The 23059-nt window shown below is 43.0% G+C and overlaps 1 protein-coding gene across 6 annotated transcripts in view; it reads right to left on the bottom strand.

The window, feature by feature from the left end:
• The window catches only part of EXOC6B (exocyst complex component 6B), a 316092-nt gene that overhangs the window by 154234 nt on the left and 138799 nt on the right, over nucleotides 1-23059 (bottom strand). For 4 of the 6 annotated variants that reach the window (XM_054201916.1, XM_054201917.1, XM_054201918.1 and 1 more), the window contains one exon: nucleotides 8224-8400. In XM_054201916.1, the coding sequence (XP_054057891.1) occupies nucleotides 8224-8400 (177 nt within the window). The remainder of the gene's footprint in view (nucleotides 1-8223; nucleotides 8401-23059) is intronic. The other 2 variants (XM_054201919.1, XM_054201921.1) reach the window with 1 other exon arrangement.

Raw genomic sequence — 23059 nt, 5'->3', positions numbered from 1 at the left:
ATATTAGATAATATATAGATATTAAGACATATCTAAAAATTCAGGCTTAGCACATCCACTTTAGCAGTGACTCAGTTTTCCTAGCCAAAGCTGCACCACCAGCGTTCAAAAAAATAAAGAAATCTTTGATTTTTGAAACTCGACGATGAAATGAGCACTAGAGCCGCCTCAACAACAGGACTGATTACTCCCCTGACATCTTCCCTTCAGCCTAATCTTTTTTTCTTTTGACTTGCAGAACAAAGAATTTATTCTTCTTGTCCAAAATTTTCCCAGTCCACAAAAGATCAGCTTCACAAACCTCATTCCCAAACCCTGCATCTGGCATGCTCCTGGTGCTGGGAACAGAGGCAGACCTGTCAGTCTCTGTAAACAGCCAAACCCTCTCTTTTTGCAAGAACATTTTCAGGTGGGTTAAACACTACCTGCAGCAAACTTAAGCCATGGAAGCCAAGCTTTCAATGGAAATGTTCAGATGTAGTTGACACAAACACAAGGCAGGCCCAGATCTGGCTTCAGACAAATTTGTGATACAATGGCTTGAATCTCTGATCCTTGTTAGTTTTTGATGTAAAGACAGACGTGACACAAGCACATACATACACATTCGCTCCTCTTTCAGTGAAGGAAAAAAAGCTCCAGACTTAAACACCAGGAATTCAATAGAGGTGTTTTATGAACCATCTCACGGGCCCATTGACTGATGCACATGGATGCACTGGTGCAGAGAAACACGAGCACCCATGACATTGTACCCCCAAAGTCTCAAGTCCAACGGAGGACATTGAGCAGGCTGGGTCTCTTCACATGATGCACACATTGCAGAAAACATTCACCTTAGGGAGTAAAACTCTACTGCTCTAAGTAGCGTTCGTTCTGCACTGCAAAAAGCTCTGGAGTCCTCAGCACAAGACAGGCATGGACCTGTTGGAGCAGGTCCAGATGAGACCACGGAAATGGTCCAAGGGCTGGAACACCTCTGCTGTAAGGAGAGGCTGAGACAGTTGGGACTATTCAGCCTGGAAAAGAGAAGGCTCTGGGGAGACCTTGCTGTGGCCTTTCAGTACTTAAAGGGGATTTATAAGAAAGGTGGAGACAGACTTTTTAGGAGCTCCTGTTGTGACAGGACATGGGGTAACGGTTTTAACTGAACGAGAATAGATTCAGACCAGATATGAGGAAAATCTTTTTTCAATTAAGGTGGTGAAACCCTGGAACAGGTTGCCCAGAGAGGTGGTATACGCCCCATCCCTGGAAACGTTCAAGGTCAGGTTGGATGGGGTTCTGAGCAACCTGATCTAGTTGAAGATGTCCCGGCTCATGGCAGGGGGGGTTGGACTAGAAGAGCTTTAAAGGTCCCTTCCCATCCAACACATTCTATGATTCAACAAATCACATCTAATCTCTTTGGGTACCAGTAGCCAGGAAGGACTTTATCCCATGTTGAATGGTGGTATGGAACAAACTGTGCTGTAGATTTGCTATATCTTGTGGGCTCTTGGTGTCCTTTAAGTGCCCCAGTGTGTCCCATGGCTAACCTTAGGGAAAAAAAAAAAACTGAACGCATTTGCACAGTCAAGAGGATGCTCAGAATAATGTGATACTGGAAATGGCCAGATGGTCCTGCAGAGCAACTGATCTCACTCTGGCTCATAGAATCATTTAGGTTGGAAAAGACCCTTGGGATCATCGAGTCCAACCATTAACCCCACTCTACAAAGTTCTCCCCTACACCATATCCCCTAACACCACATCTAAATGACTCTTAAAACACATTCAGGAATGGTGACTCCACCACCTCCCTGGGCAGCCTATTCCAGCATCTGACCACTCTTTCTGTGAAAAATTTTTTCCTAACGTCCAGTCTAAACCTACCCTGTTGCAGCTTAAAGCCATTCCCTCTTGTTCTATCGCTAATTACCTGTGAGAAGAGACCAGCACCAACCTCTCTACAATGTCCTTTCAAGTAGTTGTAGAGAGTGATGAGGTCTCCCCTCAGCCTCCTCTTCCTCAAACTAAACAGTTCCAGCTCCTTCAATCGCTCCTCATAAGATTTATTCTGCAGGCCCTTCACCGGCTTCGTTGCCCTCCTCTGCACTCGCTCCAGCACCTTGGTATCTCTCTTGTATTGAGGTGCCCAAAACTGGACACAATACTCAAGGTGTGGCCTCACCAGTGTTGAGTACAGGGGGAGAATCACCTCCCTACTTCTGCTGGTCACGCTATTTCTAATACAAGCCAGGATGTCATTGGCTTTCTTGGCCACCTGGGCACACTGCTGGCTCATATTCAGCCGCTTGTCAATTAGAACCCCCAGGTCCTTTTCTGCCAGGCAGCTCTCCAGCCACACTTCCCCAAGCCTGTACCGATGCATGGGGTTGTTGTGGCCCAAGTGCAGGACCTGGCACTTGGCCTTGTTGAAGCTCATTCCATTAGCGTTGGCCCATCGATCCAATCTATCCAACAGGCAGACAGCTTTGTCTGGAAATAGAGAGGTTTCTCTCAGTGTCCAAGATGTTTTTTGCATAATTAGTGGTGGAAGAAAACAAAAAGTGGAGCTTGATAGCACCTAACGAAACCATTTATCAGAGAAAGTCAAGAGAGCTCTCTCGGGTCCCTGCTCTAGCTCCCAAAAGCTTAGAGAATTACAGCTTATTCCTACAGCCAGGTCAACCTGAAAGAACACCAGAAGCATGATGAATTTTGGCGACACCTCACACCTGCTGATGTCCCGAGTGCCAAACTCCTTCTCCAAATAGAAAACTGTCTGGAATTGTTGATTTGTTCTTCAAAGACAGTTGTGTGGCCGTTCTTCTGAATTGTGATGTCCTTCCTTAAAGTTTCCCCTTCTCCCACAAAGGAGCACCAGGGAGTCCAATTCGACCAAACCACTTCAGAGACACCTGACCAGTCTTTTTTGGGGACAAGAAGAAAAGAGGCAAAATGCAGGCGAGTTTGTCCTGCTATATTCAAGAAAATCACAAAAGAAAAGTCACTGAAAATGAGAAGAATCTGGATGAGCTTTGTAGTTTTCTGGATGCTTTTTACTACAAAGGGAACAGCTGGCACAAACTGAACAGACTGTGGAGCTACTCACTGTGAAATGCAAATTCTCCTTCTGCAACTTGACATTCATAAAAACTGGATTTAAGCCTTCTCCCAGCTCACTTTACAGCTGTGCCCGCTTCCTCCCTCTGATTATAGTGGGACCTTCCACCTCAGTGAGGCATCTGTACTTAAGTGGGACAATAATGTCTCCAAACTGGACAGCACTAATGGACTGGAGAACCACATCTCTCATTCATCTTCTTGAATGCAGCTGGCAGAGCTCTCTTCTACTCCAAGGGAGAGAATGATCTACACTAGAATACATGCAACAGTATAAGCAAAACCCTTCTGCTATTTCTTCCCTTTCAAAACTTTTCCTGTAAATTTTACTGCAGGGTGAAGGGATTGCTGATGTGTCCAGCTCTGGAGCCCTCAGCACAAGAAGGACATGGACCTGTTGGAACGGGTCCAGAGGAGGGCCACGAAGATGATCAGAGCGCCGGACCACCTCTCCTACAAGGACAGGCTGAGAGAGTTGGGGTTGTTCAGCCTGGAGAAGAGAAGGCTCCGGGGAGACCTTATAGCAGCCTTACAGTACCTGAAGGAGTCCGACAAGAAAGCTGGGGAGGGGCTGCTTGCAAGGGCATGTAGCAATAGGATGAGGAGCAATGGTTTTAAACTAGAGCAGGGTAGGTTTAGATTAGACATTAGGAAGAAGTTTTTTTACACTTAGGGTGGTGAGACACTGGAACAGGTTGCCCAGAGAGGTGGTGGAAGCCCCATCCCCGGAGACGTTCAAGGCCAGGCTTGATGAGGCTCTGAGCAACCTGATCTAGTTAAAGATGTCCCTGCTTACTGCAGGGCGGTTGGACTAGATGACCTTTAAAGGTCCCTTCCAACCCAACATATTCTATGATTCTATGATATGGGTAGGGAATCATGGGCTCTCTAGAACAGTTCATCCAGCCTAGGTGGAGAACACCATAACACAGCCTGACAAAGGATCTCAGATATTTCCTACAGGGAAAAAAAACCTAAAATATTTACCCCACTTTTTCCAGACACCAGGATCTGGAGCTCTCCTGCCTAGATGTAATCAGAAACACCTAGGACCATCCTGTTTTCAGTTCTGAGTAGGAGTGGGTGCAAGGCACCCTTCATTTTTCCCATTCCATATGCCAACGAGTCATCGTTGGCTGTCTTCGAAACAGAAGCCTGCGGTTACTGGTTGGCATTATTGGCTGTGAGAGGTCAAGAGCAAGAACTACCAGCACAGTCTTTGGATGCTTCAGGATCGTTTCTTTACTTGTCTACTCACTTTGTTCTACATGGGGCCGCCTTTGCTTTCTCCAGGCTTTCTTGTTAGCAGTATTCCATATTTTCTTGAGAAGCATAAGCCTCAGCAATCTTGGTGAGAGGCAGAGCACAGCAAATGACATATGCCTACTTGTTGCAGTACTGTCCTTCTAAGCCCAGAAAGCCTTATTCAGCGCTCCAGAACATGGGGGCTGTGCAGAAAATGATATGCAATCCATAATCCATATCATAATACTAACAATTAACACTAACAATTTTAAGGAATGAAGATTAACATTGGAGACTCAAATTCTGTATTAATAGTATTCCTGCATAGACAAGATAACCATATGTCGTGGTTTGGCCTCAGACGGCAAAGAACCACGTGCCGCTTGCTTGGGCCTTCCCAATATGGGAAGAATCGGAAGAAAAAGGCAAAACTCTTGGGTTGAGACAAAGGCAGTTTAACAGGACAGCAAACAGAACAAGAAAACAACAACAACAACACAGATAGAGAAATATACAAACACGATTACGGAACCACCGCTTCCCACCGCTCACCAACCAGACCCCGGACGCCCCAGCCAGCTCCAAGGGCGACTTCCTGCCCCCTCCCCCAGCAGCTCAGGGTGGGCATGGCTCACATGGCAGGGAATACCAGTCCTGGGGAGAATTAACCCTGTCCCTGCCAGAACCAGGAGACCATAAGGAGAAAGAGTGACAACAGAAGATGAAAAGGTAGGAATCAATCTGTCAACCATGAAAAACAATTTTGCAGCTGGCCTGTAACTTTAGAGAATCTTTACCAAAGAACCTCCCATTAACATTTTACATACTGTACTGGTTTTCGTAAGTTTTTCTTCATTGTTTTTTTCCTCACTGCAGACCATATGGTGCTGTGGTTTAGATGTGTGACCAAAACAGTGTTGATAACACACCAATGTTTTAGCTATTGCTAAACAGTGCTTACACGGCATCAAGATCTTTCCGTTTCTCATTCTGCATGTCCCCAGCAAGTAGGCTGGGGCTGAGCAAAAGGCTGCGAGGGGACAACACTGGGACAGCTGACCCAAAAGAACCAAAGAGATATTCCATACCATGTAATGCCATGCTCAGCAATAAAATGGGGGGGAGGAGAGAGGAGGTGGTGTAGTTTTTTTCCCAAAAGCAGCCATTGCTCAGACACTGGCTGGGCATCAGTCTGCTGCTGGGAGGTGGTGAGTGATTGCCTTTGCATCGCTTGGTGGGGTTTTTTTCCCCCCCTTCTTTACTTATTAAACTGTCTTTACCTCAACCCATGAGTTTCCTAGCTTTTGTCCTTCATGTTGTCTCCCCAGTTCTTCTGGGGGTGAGTGAGCAACTGGAGAGGGGCTGAGCTGTTGGCCAGGGCCAACCCACTATGCACACATGACAGTCCTTCAGATTTTGAATCATAGAATCATTTGGGTTGGAAAAGACCTTTAAGATCATAAAGTCCAACTGTTAACCTAACACTGCCAAGTCCACCCTAAACCATATCCATAACTGCCACATCTACACATCTTTTACACACCTGCAGGGATGGTGATTCAACCACTTCCCTGGGCAGACTGTTCCAGTGCTTGATAACCCTTCTGGTGAAGAAATTTTTCCTAACATCCAATCTAAACCTCCCCTGGTGCAACTTCAGGCCATTTCCTCTTGTCCTATTGCTTGCTACTTGGGAAAAGAGACCAGCACTCACTTTGCTACAGCCTCCTTTCAGGTAGTTGTAGAGAGTGATGAGGTCTCCCCTCAGCCTCCTTTTCTCCAGGCTAAACAACCCCAGTTACTTCAGCCACTCCTCATAAGACTTGTTCTCTAGACCCTTCAAAAGCTTCCTTGTCCTACTTTGGACACGCTCCAGCACCCCAATGTCTTTCCCGTAGTGAGGGGCCCAAAAATTTAATGGCCCTTTTTCCAGATGAGAGATCCATTTGTAGTAACAGAGAAATGATTTTCTTTCTAAGAAGGAAAAGATCCCCCCCAGAGGCAGAAACATGGGGAAGAGCTAAGCTCATCAGGAACCAAAACCCTCTCTTTTCCCTTTCCACCCTCCAAGACGATACTGGGAAAACGAGGCAGAGGAGTCTTTGCCATAGGGCTCCGGAGAGCCACGCCGAGCCGATAAGGGGCTCCCCGCGGGCGCTGCCCCGCCGCGCCCCGTTTCATCACCACGGACAGCGGCCGCCGCTGCCCCGGCCCCTCCCGCCGCCGCCGCCTCTGCCCATCCCGCCGCCGCACCGCCAGCCCCACTGCCGGCTTCATCCCACGGGCTACCAGCCTGGCTTTAACCACACCGAGATCTGCCTCGATGATGACGATGAGGACTTACATCAGCCTGATGAATGGAATTAAGAGATTTCTCCCAAATGCGCTATAGAAACTATTCCCTTCAGATTCTTCCCTCCTTAATGTCTTCCTTATACCTTTGAATTCTAATTGAAATTCAATTCTAATTTCTGATTCCAACTGACTCAAATATTGCATACTCCACAAGTATCACCACATTTCACACTGCCACCTGGTTTTGCAAGAACCCACTCTACAGAAGTGAGAGATTTTTAGAGTGAGATGGGACAAGAATTATTAAAGGACCAGGTTTTTATTTTTTAACAGGGAAATACCAAAACAGATCTATTCAAAATAATGTTTGATTTCAAAAAAACTTGCCCTCCCCACTCATTTTTCTTTTGTTTAACTTCTGCTCTATTTTCATTTTAATGTAGGAGTAAATATCCTACCCAGATGGTCTCAGTGAAGTATCAGGGGACTGAGTTGTACCCTAGAGTTTGGTCCCTGTGAAGTAAGTGGTGATCTCTTCAGTCCGCTGTAGAAGTGCAGCGGAGATGAAGAGGAAGGGCAGAACACAGGCACAGAACTACCTGAGCAACCCAAACTTTTTTGAAGTTCAGAAACTTGTTCCTAATCCTCTTCTCTGGCTGGTCATAGACTGTCAAGTTCAGGGCAACCAACAGTACCCAGTTCAGTTACTGGTTGTAGCTGAAAATATCATTCTCCCGGCATAATAGAGGCTTCAACAATAAGAGAAAAAGCATCCAGCATGGCAGATAAAACTTGCCAAAAGGTCGAACACAAGACTGCATCACAAGAAATGAAGAACACATCAAAAAGCTAAACACCTCATGACCTATACTCCAATTAGGTATCTCCAAGCTGCCTTTCCTGAAACACAGAGGGACTCTATTGCATTTTAAGCACCACAAATCCAAGATGTCCTACTGCACACACTATCCTCTAGCGCAGGGAGGAAAGAAAAACCAACGCTATCAGCGAGGTTATGCTTTGCGGTTAACAAAAACCAACAGGCTGCCGGTCTGAGGAAGCAGCAGCAAAAAGGGAGGAAAAGAAAAAAAAAAAAAAAAAAAAAAGAAAAAAGGGAGAACATCAAGGAAATAAAATTGCATTTAAAAAATTCTGTCCCAATGCAATACTTCTCAACACAAAATATCTCTGCCACCAAGACACGGGTTTCACAGAAAAGGCCAAGTATCTCACACGCTATGCAGCAATTTATCTTTTTTTAAATGAAGGATAGATAACAAACTGCATTCCCAAATAAGCACAGAAGTGGAACCCTTGAGCTGGGGAGCCAAAGGCATGGGCTGTTCAGTTCTCATGCAATACTTGGCCCCTCTGCTGAGCCTGCTAACGAGAATAGGGACAATAGTGCAAAATAACCCAATGCTGAAACACACCTTGTGTTCCACACCTATACTGCATCTTTGCAACACACTGCATGGCAACACGAAAAAATGAGTGAGGTGCAAACACTGTTTGAGACACTACTGATCACCCCCAAAACTGTCCAGTGTCCTGGATTTGATGTTATACAGTTACCTCTTCATCCTCATCCTCATCTTCAACATCCAGGATACCCGAATCTTGCTCAGACATGGGGCTAGTGTTTTTTACCTCCAGATCTGAGCTTGCACAGACTTCTTTCTTGGACTTCTTCCCCCCGCTTATCCTGGGATGCTGTGATACAATATTGTCCAGGTTTCGTTGCTGCTGTGCCTAGGAAAAAAAAAAAAGGAGATTTCACCTTTTACAACAGCATCCTCAGATTTTATTTTTTTTAGCCAAAAGATGCAATCGGTCATGAAATGTGACAAATGAGACAAAATAAAGCACACACTTAATGGAACTTCGAAATGTTATGTTTTTCCTAACCCAGATATTCCAAAGAAACAGAAGATTCATTTCAAAACCATTCCAGGGATTATGCAACAATACAAACAATATTCTGACTCTTCACAAATCAAAATGCCAAACCCATCATACTGCCATATTGATCTATTTACAGCACAGATGCAGAAATATTAGCCCATAGGCCATGTGGTGACTGTCACAGGCTAAATTAAAGGACGTACTTAACTGTTGGATTTGTTCCTCTTTTCAACCCATGTCAGCACAAAACATTCCACATCTGGATCCCAGAGGTTCCTGAAAGCATTTTTGTGGTACCTCAGGAGAGCTTAATTGTACATTGCTGATGTACAGAATGAGCTGTAAAAGGTATTGAACCAAGATTTGCTCACTGGGAGAAGCACCAGGATTCAGGGAGCAAAACACATGGGCTTGGTGGAGCTCCCTTGTACTGCTGTTGATACATATTCCTGGAGCTTTGGAGTTTGCGTCGATGCGTGTGCTCTGCTGCAAAAACTCACTTGGTTTCCTCATTGTTACTGAGCACAATATTTGACAGGAAAAATGGTTTAGCCCCAATTGTTCAAGAGAGCTGACCAAAAACTTCAAACTGAAGGGGAAGGGCAAGGAAGGGGAATGGTGTAGAGACACTGTTCTCGCCACAAGTGGCAAGTCATGGCTAAAACAAGGGGGAAAAGGCCAAGCCAACAGATAGAGTGGTTCTGCACATGTGGGCTTATGCTCTGGTGTAACTAGAAATTAAACACTCTGAAAACCTGCAATTTATATGGACACAGAGATTTACAGGATCCCTCCCATATTTTTCTATAATTTTCTTATATATAAGAAGAAAGGTGTAAGGAAATGATCCATATGCCTTTCTGAAAGTGTGATTTTAGACAGTAGGTTTCTTTTTTAAAAAGAATGAGTTTGTTATGTATTTCAGTTATTAATATAGACTATTTTTATCAATTAGCAGAGCAATCCAAATCAAATCTGCCTCTGAGTATTTTATTGCTTCTCTACAACAGGCGACAAATGAGGTGGCGAGAGGGACCATCCCCTGCCCCATGCTAACATGACAGCCTGGCTTTAGAAGGAAGAAGCAATACTAGAAACTGTATTGTAGATTGTTGCCACCGAAACCAACAGTGCTAGGAAAACAATGGAGAATTAAAACAAGTGGAACCTATAAAAAGAACTATTTTTGCTACACCTGAACTGCAGAAGGTAGAAAGCTCTCTCTGAAGTGTAAACCTTCAAAATTATTTCCTTTGAACACTTAGAAATATTAATATCACATAAAAATAATTTATGAGCACGTTTTATTTTGACAGCCTCTCTCAGCTCAACTCTTTTGAATCCCTCCTTGGGAAGAAAGACCCCATCAGAGACTGATCACTTGTGTAGTTTCTAGATCTGAAGAATATTAAAACCCAAGCACAGCACAGATATCCCAACCCTTGCAAATTCCCCCGGGCTCTACCACTGTGTAAGGCAAAGTGCCCTTCACACCACACAAATAACATTGGCTTTGTCTTAATTGCCAAAAATGGCATTTGATAGTAAAATTAAATATATACAGATGACACTGGACGCAGTTTCACCAGGAATTTGAGCTAAACCTTAGATGAGCACCCCTGTGCTGTGCCATAGCACAATCTTGACCTCTAGTGGTTGGAAAGCAGTAGTATCCTTGATGTTTAGTACAAGTGCTCCTACAAGAAAAGTAATGTCTGAGAAAGTGGACTACCAAACAAGCGTATTAGAAAGATCTCTAAAGGGATGGGTCTCAACAATAGGGATTTTTGCAACAAAGCCACAGGAAAAGGTCTGTGTGAACACTGCTGAAGACAAATTTTGCTAGCAATGTCAATACTTGAAGCAATTGGCAGGGAAGTGGTATTTTTTGCATTAGGAATCTCGAACTTCAGAGGCACAACTCTATAGAAAGACATTGCAACATCATATAAAGAGAATTAGGACTTCAAAAAGGGGAGTGAGCATTTGGTCCTTCTGAAGCCCACACAACAAAGAGATTCGAGGCTTGATTCTACTCTTAGATACACCCATTTATGACATAAGTTACTCAACTGAAGCGTAATGAAGTTATAACACTGAACCCACTGTAAATTACACAAGCAAGCCCAGCGTACTCATTAAAATCTCTCAGATTTATGTAATCTTTTTTCCTCTAGAAAGGGAAGAAATAAAAGAATGGGAAAATGCAAAGTTTTGGATAAAACTTTGTGCTTGAAAATGGGTCATTAAACAGGGCGTAGCAAGATCACAGCAGAAAAAGTGGTCATGGGAGAAGAAAAATCTGGACTAACCAGCTGAAGGATGCTGCTGCCAGCTCTGAACTTCACTGCCGAGGCCCTAAGCATGTAACATTCAGCATTTCAGGCTGAACACAGAATTAGTCTCAACAGAGGACCCTTGTAGACCTGTTCTCACATATACATTATCTTGCTCCTCCACCTCTTTTCAAACTACAAGTATTAATGTCAACCTTCAGCTTCGGCTATGCTTACAAAAGAAGCACAGCAGAACATGACATCTATTGGCCAGGTATCAATATTGCTAAGATCCAAATCAAATACTGGTAAGACCTGATAAATATTGGTATTGATAAATCCCAAATTCAAGAAAGTCTGTCCTTCTAGGAAAAAAAAAAAAACAAAACAAAACATCGCTCTAGGCCAAGGAGTTCAATATCCAACTTCAAACATCACGTTTTGCATACTTTAAATACATACAAACTGAAGTTTATCAGGAGAAATTTTTTTACCTGAATTAAAGTCCAAGGACCTACTGAGAAAAAGAAAGAAAAAGAAAAAAAAAAAGAGTATGTCCCACCTCCCAGAGATCCACAAAAAATAGCCAGAGAGACACTCCCAAAGGCATAAAAGCTTTGCAGCCTACCAAGGGCAATTTTTACATTTAGGAATTTGAGATGAGGGAAAAAAAAAAACCCACTAAATTAGAAGAGATTTTCCAGGATTTCTACGTTAAAGACGGACAAATGGCCACAAAGTAACCCAGTTGATGTTTATTCCCTTCCACCACACTGGTGCACATCCCAGCACATAACCCCCATCTCGCACAGCTGCCGCTCCGTCGCTGCACCATGGGTGCAGCCCATCAATAGCTGCCTGGGAGCCCGAGGAGTCGGCGCGATACAAGCAGAGCCCATAACCTAGGTGTTATGCTGGAACGACACAATGTACACGCCAGAAATAATAGTAATTGCTTTTCCATTAACAGGAGGGCATTTCTCCCACCCCCACTCTTGGCAGGAAACAATCTGGACTGAAGTGACCTATAAGTGAGAAATATCAAATTTTCTTTAACTTCAGCAGGCTTGGGTGAAGTCACCGAGGTTTCAGTTTCACCTTGAGAGAAAAAGAGAGCTGGGGAGAGGCCCAGAGGAAGCAACTAAGGAGAAATTTGGGCTTAACCGCCAAGGAACTCCCTGTTCCTACCCCCATCTCGTTACCCGCACCTTTCTGGGCTGGGGGTGCAGCAGAACAACTCTGCAATATATTTGACATCGCACATAAAGGATGAAAAATGACCTGCAGAGCAGACACATTTGGATTTTAATGTTCTGTTTCACATAAAGGCATCTGTAGGGAGCCCAATGAAGAGGCACACTTTAGAAACCACATCAAAGCACAGGCGACACTCCAGCATGCCCTCTGAAAACAGAGGGACCTGGGGCTACGGGGGAGGCGAAAAGCCCTCGAGGGACAAAAATCAAATAAAAAATCCCCTTACCTTTTGGTGTGGTTTACATGAAAGCAAGTGCATTTTTGTATTATTCTGTAAAATTGCCTCTATTATACAAGACTATCAATCTCTTGACTCTCTGCTTAATGTGACGATAAAAAAAAAAAGAGTAAGAAACCAAATGTCTGTTCGTAGCTAACGTTACATTTAGCAATAACACACAACGCGTTTGGTTCACGTAGCTGAAACTCCCTCCAAGAACAGCTACTTTCTTCATCCACGTGATTAGCACAGCAGTCTGGCAGCCTCCTTGCAGCACAGGAACACCCTACACTGCTCTGACACTGCAGAAATCCCAGTCCCCCTGATAGCAATGCTATTTCCAGGCTGGTTGATATAAGAAGCAAAGGCAGCTTTCCACCTCAAGGTTCAGATTTAGGTCAGTGACCTACGTTTGCTGTTGTAACTGGACTGGGGTTGGCCATCGGGCAGTCTAGAGACCTTCATCTCCACAGCTGAGAAGTTGGTAGGTTTTGCTGGATGAATGTAACCAGAAGAATTAATTGATCTCTTTTGCTGTTGTTCCTTGAGAAACTGAGAAGCAAAGGAACAAGGGGGAAAAAAAGCATTTCTATCTTTACTACATGTTTTCTCTCCCCAGCCATCCGCTTTTTTATGTTACCTGTATGCGACTCCACCAAGTGCTCAACCTCGCAGGACATGGCTTTGGGGGTTCTCCCCTCAAGCCTATTTTACATGAGTCCCAAATACAAGTCTTCAATACTTTCCAGTCCATCCTACAAGTTTTGCAGCAGCGACTATCTTCACCGCCCATTACAACTCGAAACGAGCCAACCCAACTGACCAAGTGCACAGACCCAACATTCTGCATGAGAAATTAAAAGTATTGTCTTAAAGCTAAAACAATAGTGACAAGTAGTAGTTGAATTTTTCAAAGTAACTTGACTTCTTGTGATCAAGCAAACATGGCCGCAGACCTACGACCCACATCTGTGTAGCTAAGGTGGGGCATGACATGGAGTAGCAAAGCAGGTCACAGTCTCCTCCAGGCGCTGCCTGCAGAAGCCATACCTACCATAAGGGAAAGTTGTTATACCACCTACACGGGGAACGAGTTTCTTTAAAACTCAAATAGCTTTTTATAGGGTTTTTATAACTTCGCCTTGTTTTCTACATCAGTTTGCCAATGTTGATGGCAAGCGTGTCTTACCTCCCATCACCTCCACCCACCAATGAACTGACAGTATTTATTTTTTAGAAGAATCTAATTAGCTCTTTCCTGATGAGACAGTAGATAAGGCACAGCAAAAAACGAGGGTTTATTATTTAAAAGGGCTTGAAGTACTGCTGTGGTTAGCTTCAGTGGTTTTGATTAGTTACTGCACATTCGCTGCTGTGATTGTTTTATAGATCCCTCTAATGGTCTGAGACACAGAACTTTAAAATATCGTTTCCCAATATCCCTAGGAATGGGATACATATTCCTTAAACAATATCACAAAAAAAAAAAAGCAGCCTGGCTACAGGGGAAGAAAAAAAGAAAGTTAATAAAAAATGACAGTAGGGCTGGCTCCCTGCCAAAGACCCATTTGAAAGTTATAAAATCCCCCTCCGATCAGATAAAAGCACGGATTATTATTGCAAGGTGTAAACTCAACACACTGACACAGCTTCTGGTTTGAGTTTTAACGAAAAGCCCATCGCTTGTCAAGATGATAAGAGTTTTTGCCTATCTGCTTTCTTGGTGTTAACTGGTTATCAGAGAAAACAATTTGTCGGAGGTTTGTCTAGCAAAGTTCACCCTCAGCACAGGAAATGACAACCAAGAATGTGATGATTTTTTTCCCCCCAGATACTTGGTCATTAAAAAAAATAAGGCTAGAAATGCCGCATTCAACAAGTTTGCTTCCCCCAACACCCTGCACAGAGTTTGCTTCAACCTCCCACTCCTCCTTCCCTAAAAATGACTCTTCCACCTCAGCCCACCCAGTGGTGCTAAAATCCAGTTCACAATATTGATATTCCCAAATATCACTTTTGCTCAAATATAAATTTTTGACATCAAGTGTGCAACGGGGAACACACAATTCTCCCTTTGCTTTTGCCTTCACCCAGTGATTTATCCTCACCCCGACTCTCCTGCCCCTTTTCCTTACCCACAAGACAAGGTCAGCATTATTTATATCCTCAAAGTTCATTCTGAAGAGTAACTCGGTTAATTCAGCATTTTATTTTAAATCTATTAAACCCTGACTGTTCATTGGGGAAGCTCCTGCAGTACAGTACTTGGAGAAAGGAATAATCAAGATGCTCCTTTCCTAGAGGCTGTAAAAGAAGTTTATCGCATTACCATTGATAAAAAGACTTAGGCAACCAAGTCCTCCAGGTCAGCTGTACAATAAAAGACCAAAAGCCATTTTTTAAGAAGTCCTTTATTGAGCAAAGTGTTGATTTACACTTCTGTGTGATCTAGCCTCAAGAACAAGATATCTGCAGGCAGGCATCAAAAGTAGCTCAGTTACGTGATTACAAAGTTTATTTATCACATTTACACAGAGCAGAGAAGCTGCAAATTAGATAAGTGGACTAAAAGCAGTAGGAGGATGGCTGTTCTACAAAGTATTTCAAATACATTAAAGACCGTGGCCCTGACAACTCCACAGCTCAGGTCTTTGTTTAATCAGTCCCAAGCACTTCGCGAACCGAGCTGAGATAGTTTACTGCTCCCTGTTAAGCAACTGAATGCACATTCTTTGATTAACTTTTACCAACAATTTAAAATTCCTTTTTAAATGCTGAGCGCCTTCATACAAAATCCCCTGCTGTATGCAATACCATAAACCACACTCTGATGCTGGTGTTTTTTTTTTTTTAATGCTGCCTTTTCATATAACATAGAAGAGGCATCTTCTCTCCCTGACGAGACTTAATTATGACTCAAAGCACAAGTGGAAACTCCCATACTTTGGTTTAACCTCTCGTTAGCCTAATTGCAACCGAACCAAACCCCATCAAGTAAGGGAGGGAGCAGCAACGTAATCGCAACCAAAACCAGTCACAGGTGAGAGGGTCCAACTCTCACCCTCCTCGTCACAGAATGACTCAGGTGCACACAACCGTGCAGGACCAAGCCTCAGCTTTAAGTTCACTCTCAGGCACTGGGGACTAGCAATTATTTTCTAAGCAAGGGTTTGTTTCAACACGCTCCCTGACAATCAGGGCATGACACAGGGAATAGGGTTTTTTTTTTTCACTGAAACTATTAAAAAGGAAAAACCCAGACAAAAGGCTTGCTTTCCCAGAGACCAATGTCAGAAGAAAAGGGGATGCAGATGGAGAAGGGAGGTAAGAAGTAAAGGGACAGTCTCAGGCTTTGACTTACGGACACACCATGCCCCACACTTGCTTGGGCTCTTTGCTTCCATTAAAAATAGCCACAGCAAAGCACTGGAGCTTGCAGCAAGCAGCCAACATAACACCAAGGAAATGTCCTCCTCCATCTGAAAGACTCAAAGAGGTTTCCAGTCCCTGCACCGTCACCCCCAACATGGGAATATTCCCATCCCAATAAGCAAAGCCTACAGGCAGCTTCGGCAGCAAGTGATGGCATGCCAACCCTCACCTCTCTTTAAATCGACTTGGGCAACTCTCCAGTTGTTGCCCTACACCTCCAACTTTGCCCAAGGAAGTTGCAACTATCACACCTATGGCAATTTAGAGTAAAAAGAAGTCATGGATTAGATCTCACAAAAGGTTGAAGGCGTCTTGGACTGTGAAGCTTTTCAGGGTTTGATCTGCGGCTAATTCTGGAAAAACAATTACAGCATGCTTACAACTGCTGCTTCGGCTTGGAGATACCACTGCCCAAGGTCTGACACGCTACAGGGTCCTCATGCACTCTCATAAATCACAGTAAGGCAAATGAAAAGGTTCGCATAAGCCATTTCCAACATTTCTCAATGGTTTACTCTCGTTTTTCCTTCCCACTGTCTAGGGGGTACAGGTCATTTAAAGCTATTGTCTTACTAGGGAACACACCGCCTAATATCCCTACTTTAATGTTAAGAATTGCAACAGAGGAAGGGTTGCTCACTCAGCCAGGATAGCAAACAAGAATTATAGCTCATCAGTGCTTGGGTCTCTGCTACACACCTATTTACCTTGACCACACTGACCCTCAAAAAATTATACGGTAAAGAGAGTGTTAACCCTCATAGCCTGGCCTCAGATTAAACCCTTATATTCCGTTCTCTGTGGGAGTTCCCAAACGGCTGTTTCACACACACTCTCTCTGGGCCTCGTCAAGCATTTTGGAGATAAGTTTCCTTTCAAGATTCTGCTTTTGTTTCCATTTATTGGTCTGGTTTGGGTTTTTTCAAGATTCTGAGAAACCGTCAATGTTCAAAGCACCTATCTTAGATGGTCCCGATTATCCTAGAAAAAACAGAGACTCATCTAAATACAAGGATAAAGCCCAGAGTGGTTAGTCCTGGACAAAACATTTTCTTTGGCTTTTCCGCAAGGCAGCTTGTAAGTCTTTTAAATCAGATCTGGGAAGATCTGCACAGCAGATACCCTTAGGATCTAACTCACCATCCAGATCTGCAGTCAGAAACTATCCTCAGAAGTACTCATGATAATCTGAGGTAACAGGTTCCACAGCTGGTCTTCCGCTGCATCAAAGCAGCAGGCAGCCTTCCACCAATTCAAGCAAGGGCACGGATCTCTTCTCTTCCAAACTTCTTCGATGAGACAGAATCTATACTAATATGCTCTCAGCAACGGCTCAAAGTAATGTCATCCAAGACATCAGCACCGACGATTCATCTGTTCTGAGATGCGCCCAAAGGCACTTTCACAAACTCTTATGGGCACTGAACTCCATGCCCTGACAATGCAACGGATCACACCAAGATGAGATCTGGGTTAGATGGGCCAGAAGCATTAAGGAGAGCAAAGGACCACCATGGACAGCCTAAGGGGACACACTCCATCACTAGAGACCTAAGAACATATTTGATGACTGCATGCTAGAGACAGGCTCCATAACGTCAATCACATCTAGGAAGAACCTGACAGACTAGAAGACGTCTCGAGAGCCTTATTATCCTGTTTTCTATAACAGGGAAATGACTTTCCAGTGGTAGGCTAAAGGCACTCACACAAACTGCTGTCCACTTCAGAGCAGGCAGAGTTATAAGGATACATTCAGAGCTTTGTATTAATATACCAAAAAGATAGGCGGCAAGACAGGGCAAGGATCACAGCAGTTGATGGCTGAACCCAAAAAGGTAAAGAAACTCCTACTATCTAGTTCATAACTCTTGGGGAACACAGACAGCAGCAGTACCTCTATCTTCAGGAGATTAAAAAAAAAAAAAAAAAAAAAGAGAGAGAGAGAAAGAAATCCTTCTTGGAACAACCAAAGATTTTTTTCATTCTGTTTAGGAATAACCCCTATGGTTTTTTTGATGAGAAACCCACAAAGCAGATGCCAAAATGGCTGAGCCACAAAGACTAGCTTTTCTTGTTAAGAACTAAATGGCTTTTTCAAGAATAATCATCTTCTCCATGATCTGTGAGCTTTAGGGTACTAGCAGAAGAAAGCCAAACACTACTTCGTTATTTCTGGTTTTAGTTAATCAGAGAATTAAATAGCCACTGCTTCTCCAAGCATGCTGACTATAAGGGGCACTTAATCCCCACACGAAAAGTTTCACTGAAAATGACTTTACAGAAAAGCTTAAATTTAATTTGGCTTCCTTCATTTCACGCAGATTCCTCTGGCACTGTGGAATATTCTGTTAACAGGGTTTTTTTTAAGCAGTTGTTCACCAAGGATAACACTGCTGGGCACAAAGCTTGGGGATTTAGAGAAGAGATTACAGGAGAGAAGAGTGGAATTACACATTCATCACACAGTATTACTCTCTAAAACCCACTCTCCAAACTCAAATGATTTTTTTTGTGGTCTTTTTTTAACATAAAAAGGTATTTAGTCAACGTATTACATAATTCTTCTCTGCCACAGTATGTTCCCAAGATTCTTCTCCCCGCATCAATAAGTAATATTTTGCTTGTATCACAATCGTTAGCATTGAAACTAGAAAGACTGTAAATATACAAAGATAAATCAAAACTTGAGCTCATTTTGCTTCTGTAAGTTGACATAACATTCACCCTTTAAAGCAACAGAAGTTATTGCTGCATTAATTAAAATTACACATTAAAAAAAGTCTATATTCAGAACGTCCAAACTTTCAGAATTCACAACCAGAAAATCAGGCAAGTCCCTAAATCTGCTATTTACTGGACATGATCTGCCCTCTAAAGGCTAATGAGGAAACTGCAGAGAACTTTTCAGCCAGAGATAGACCTCCAAGTGTTATACATCCTCTTATTTTCTTTTTCTTTACCTCCCATCCCTCTCCCCCACAACCTGCCTACTGTTCCACCACTCAGGAGGATCTCAGGCTCAACTTGACCAACACCTACTTGAGCTCAACCCACACAGTGACAATCCCGGCCTCATTAAACTCAAAGACAACTCAAGCATTGCCCTAATAAGATCTCACTCTTATAGGTACAATAAGATCTCAGTCCTATAGGTAAAATTTTCTTCAGTGCTGACAGAAAGATGAGTATCACTCATAAATAAGATTTAATCAGACACCGGGTTGAATCGCATCTATTTTACAGTTCGATATAATTTTGCAAGTCACTGGCCAGGACAACGGCACCAGTGTTGCAGCATGACCCTACCAGTTTGCTAACAATACACATTAACGTTTGGCCCAACCATTCCGAAAAATCCTGCAAATGAGTCTTTGACCTCAATACTGTTGATGTTTCCATCCTAACAAGATGGAACAAGAAGTCAGCTGCAGCTGGAAGATGGGAGGCTGTTACAGCTGGCTTTCTACTCCTCATTTCATAACAGACAATATATGCAGCCATTCCAATCCCCAGAGCCATCAGCTCTTCCAGTCTGATGGGCCTCAGTAACATCCCTTGTAGCACAATGGTTTTTTGGTTATTTGAAGCCCGCTCCTCTCAATCAAAACGTGCTCGTCCCTAACACCCCAACTAAAAAGCAAGACATGGAAAAGCTCAGCACTGCCACTGACTAGACCCAAACATGCATCTTTTGTTCCCATTATGTATTATTTCATAAACTCTGCTTATAAATTCAGAAAGCATGATTTTGCATAAAGCATTTACATAAATTAAATGCATATTTCATATAATAAATGTTTTAATATTGCACGCTGTGCCCTTACATTGCAATTACTCACTACCAGTACAACACGGAGAGAAAGAGGAACCGTGGCAGGACCACAGCTGCCCAAAAGTGATCACTTGAACCTTGATACAGAAATTGGCCATAACAAAACACATTGCTAGCTTGGAAACCTGTAATCTCACTTTGTGTGAGACTCATTCTAATGCAGTCATATTGCTTTTGTAAGGCCAGGAGTAGGGTTTTGGATCTAGACATCTTCAAAGCTGCATGCTTACTTCTCCCTCTGAATTCCTTACGCAAGGATCCTAAATGGGAGCTGGAGTGTTAATATACTAAATTGACATTAATGGCATTCACAAGTGTTATGTACTTTCCAAACAGGTTGCTTTCGTTAGGGTACCTTAATAAGGACTAGAATAATCCACTATTCTGGATTGAAATTTTTGGCCAAAGTACCTGCCAAAGAAGATGTGATGTATGACATTAGACCATCTTGCCTGCAGACACAGTGTTGGAAAACAATTTTCTGTTGAATTTCAGCTGAATTCACTGAAGTCGTCATTGGGGTTTATAAATCAGCGGTACTCTTTGGTCACAAACTTCCTTCAGAGCAACATGTGGTACACAAGAGAGGAGCCCAACCTGGAGGCATTTTTTTCAAAGCCTTAATTCTGCTTTCCCCCCCTCAAATACATTTTTTTTAAGAATGTTCAAGAAGAAAAAGAAAACGCCCAGTTTCCAGGGCGTCATTTCTTATCCTCATAAAGCACTTTACGATGGTTTAGATTTAAAGACTGAAATTTCAAACCATTTCACCATTGCCACACTTCCAACAGCATGGAAGTAATAGCAAAAAAATGACAATGAGAAAAAAGGAGAGGGAGGGAAGCACACATTTAAATTATCTGGAATAGAAAACTACCATCTCTGCACAAACAAGCTTTAATCCCTCAAGCACCAAGCAACTCCCATACGCTTCCAGAAAGCTCTTCTGCACTTTAATCCCTCTTAGACCACTACAGTTAACTAATCCATTTAATTTAATCATGCTTCCCTAACAACCTGTTTTCAAAAAAAAAAAAAAAAAAAAAGACTAAGGCAAAGGATATCTAATGTAACATGCACTGCTGGTACATTTAGGTAGAGGTTTCACCTAAAGACACCAGCGGGTCTTCCAGCAAGAACACATTGTCACTATTTTACGGACATGGTAAAGAAATCTCTTCTCAAAAAAAAAAAAAAAATTTAAAAAAAATTAAAAAGTCAAAGTAACAAAAAAGCCCACTGACTGAGCCTGGATTTGCAGGATTGAAATGCTGAGGAGTTTTTCCAGTGTGTCAGAATTAGCAGCGCAAGATCCAGCCTCCTACCTACCAGTTCACCAGCCCTTCTTCTGGCCACCAGGTAAGGCGTCCTTCCCACACTTCCAGGCCCTGCTTGCCTGGAACTCGCAGACTTCAAAATTACAATCACATTTTTAAAAGACCAAAATAAACAGCAGCTTGTACAAAAAAAGGGCAATTAGAAAGTTAGCTTTCCTCCAACTTCTCGTTAGTAAAAGTTTTATAACCCTCCAACATGTGGCACTCCGGCATAAAACCTGGCAGAAGGAAAAATGCCCTTGTCTACCTTTCATAAATATAGCAACATTTCAGCATTGGCATAGATGGCCTGGTTCCTATTACTAGCTTTTTTCCATTTTAAATTTACTAGTTAATTTTATAGAAACAAATAAAGGGACTTGCATATTATAAATCTATTAAGGATAAAAAACATAACTCTGAAAAAAAACACAAGAAAAATCTCACACCTTCCCTCCAGCCCCTTCCAATTTTAATTTATATACCTTCTAAAAGAAAAAAGTGCCTCTCAATTGAGCTGGGAGGTCTTCCTTTAGTCTCCCAACTGGCACACGTGTGGCACCACTGTTCATACCTCAGCAACATGCAGCTTAATTGACCCAATACTCTTTCACAGGTAACTAACTCCACCTGCTATTGATAAAAAGGGGGGAATTATTATTTTTTTTTTTTAGTATATTTTCATCTAGCCTCAATATGAGGTTGGTAAGGGAAGCTGAAGGACAAAATTCCATAGGGTTTCAACTGTTATACCTCCATCTGGAGTTAATGGGGTTGCACCTGCTTTTCATAAGGTGTGAACGTGACCCCCCAAAGTGCTCAAGTGAGGCACTGGTACTGCCTTGAACCAAGCTAGCACTACGGAGATATGTCCATCAGGGATAAGCTTAGGAAACAAAACATAACTTCATAACTTTGTATCATGAGGAATACATTAGATTAAGAAAAAAGTCATTAGAAGTAAACACAGCCAACCGTTATCATTTTCCTCCAGCATCAGTCAAATTTTACCCAACTGAGTTTGCTGACCAGCAGCTACAGCAGGGCAACAAGGAAGTGTCCAGATAACATGCAGTAGAGCAGCCAGTGAAGCAGGTTCAGCTGTGCTTCAGCTCATGGCTGACTTGGCCATTGCTCTCCTTTGGGGACTTCACAGCCTCAGAAGTTCCTGGGAAGTGTTCCTCACCACAGGACCAATCTGGTCTGCACATGGGACTGAGTGACTCGGTGGGACTAGTTGGTGTGGTAGAGGATGACAATGCAGCCACCACGATATTTATAGGAACATCTTCAAAAACAACAGTTTGCATGGGGCAGAAGTGTGTCATCAATTCCAGCACTGGGGCATGGATCAAATGAGAAAAGGGCGGGGGGGGGGGGGGAAAGAGGGGGGAAACAAACACCATTGCTAGCACATGTTTCTCTTTCAAAACGCTCCCTGGACCATGAGTTTTCAGTGCGTCTTTAAGTAACATCTAAGCCTACAACTGATTTCCAGTTCATCAGATTTGCCTTTTCTTATGACTTTTCTTTACTGATCCAGGATTTACATGTATTTTTACAAGACAGGATAGGCATGTGCTAATACCTGAGCTACAATCGCATCTTCCAAAAGCAGTAATCAGACACTAAGCTATTGGCTAAAGCTTTGTACGAAGGGAAGCGAAGAACCTGAGCTCAACTGAATTTCTAAAGTCATGTTTGGTCTTCTAAATTTCATTTCTTATTGGAAGAAGAGAGGAGAACGCTTTTCTTAGCTCCTGGATATAGTTACAGAGATATTTGTTCCCTTGAAACAGGGCAGCCTGTCACGTTCATCTCAGAACCACAAAACTGGAATTTTTTTAGGCAATCGGAACAGTTGAGCAAGAAAAATGACAGGAGACAGAACTGCAGGCAATCTCCCAAATAAAAACCTTTGTGCCTTGTTCTTCCCCCACCTGCAGCAGTGTTGGACATAAGCACATTGCCCAGAGCTCCCAGGGGCAGATGCAAGGAAGAATCACATCTAAAAACCACCTTTATTTTTCCCCTAGCAGAATGACTGGTAGAGCCCACGTGAGAACAGCCCCAAAGATTTGCTGCTGCAAATAATCAGAAATTCTTCAAGGACCTGGAACCTCCTCATCCTTCAAATAAATTCCAAACTGCCTTTTTTCCCCTTTCCAAG

This window comes from Rissa tridactyla, chromosome 5, assembly GCF_028500815.1.
Source record: "Rissa tridactyla isolate bRisTri1 chromosome 5, bRisTri1.patW.cur.20221130, whole genome shotgun sequence".
NCBI classification, from domain to species: domain Eukaryota; kingdom Metazoa; phylum Chordata; class Aves; order Charadriiformes; family Laridae; genus Rissa; species Rissa tridactyla.
Note: the sequence above shows the minus strand (reverse complement) of the source record. Positions and strands in the feature narration are given on the sequence as shown.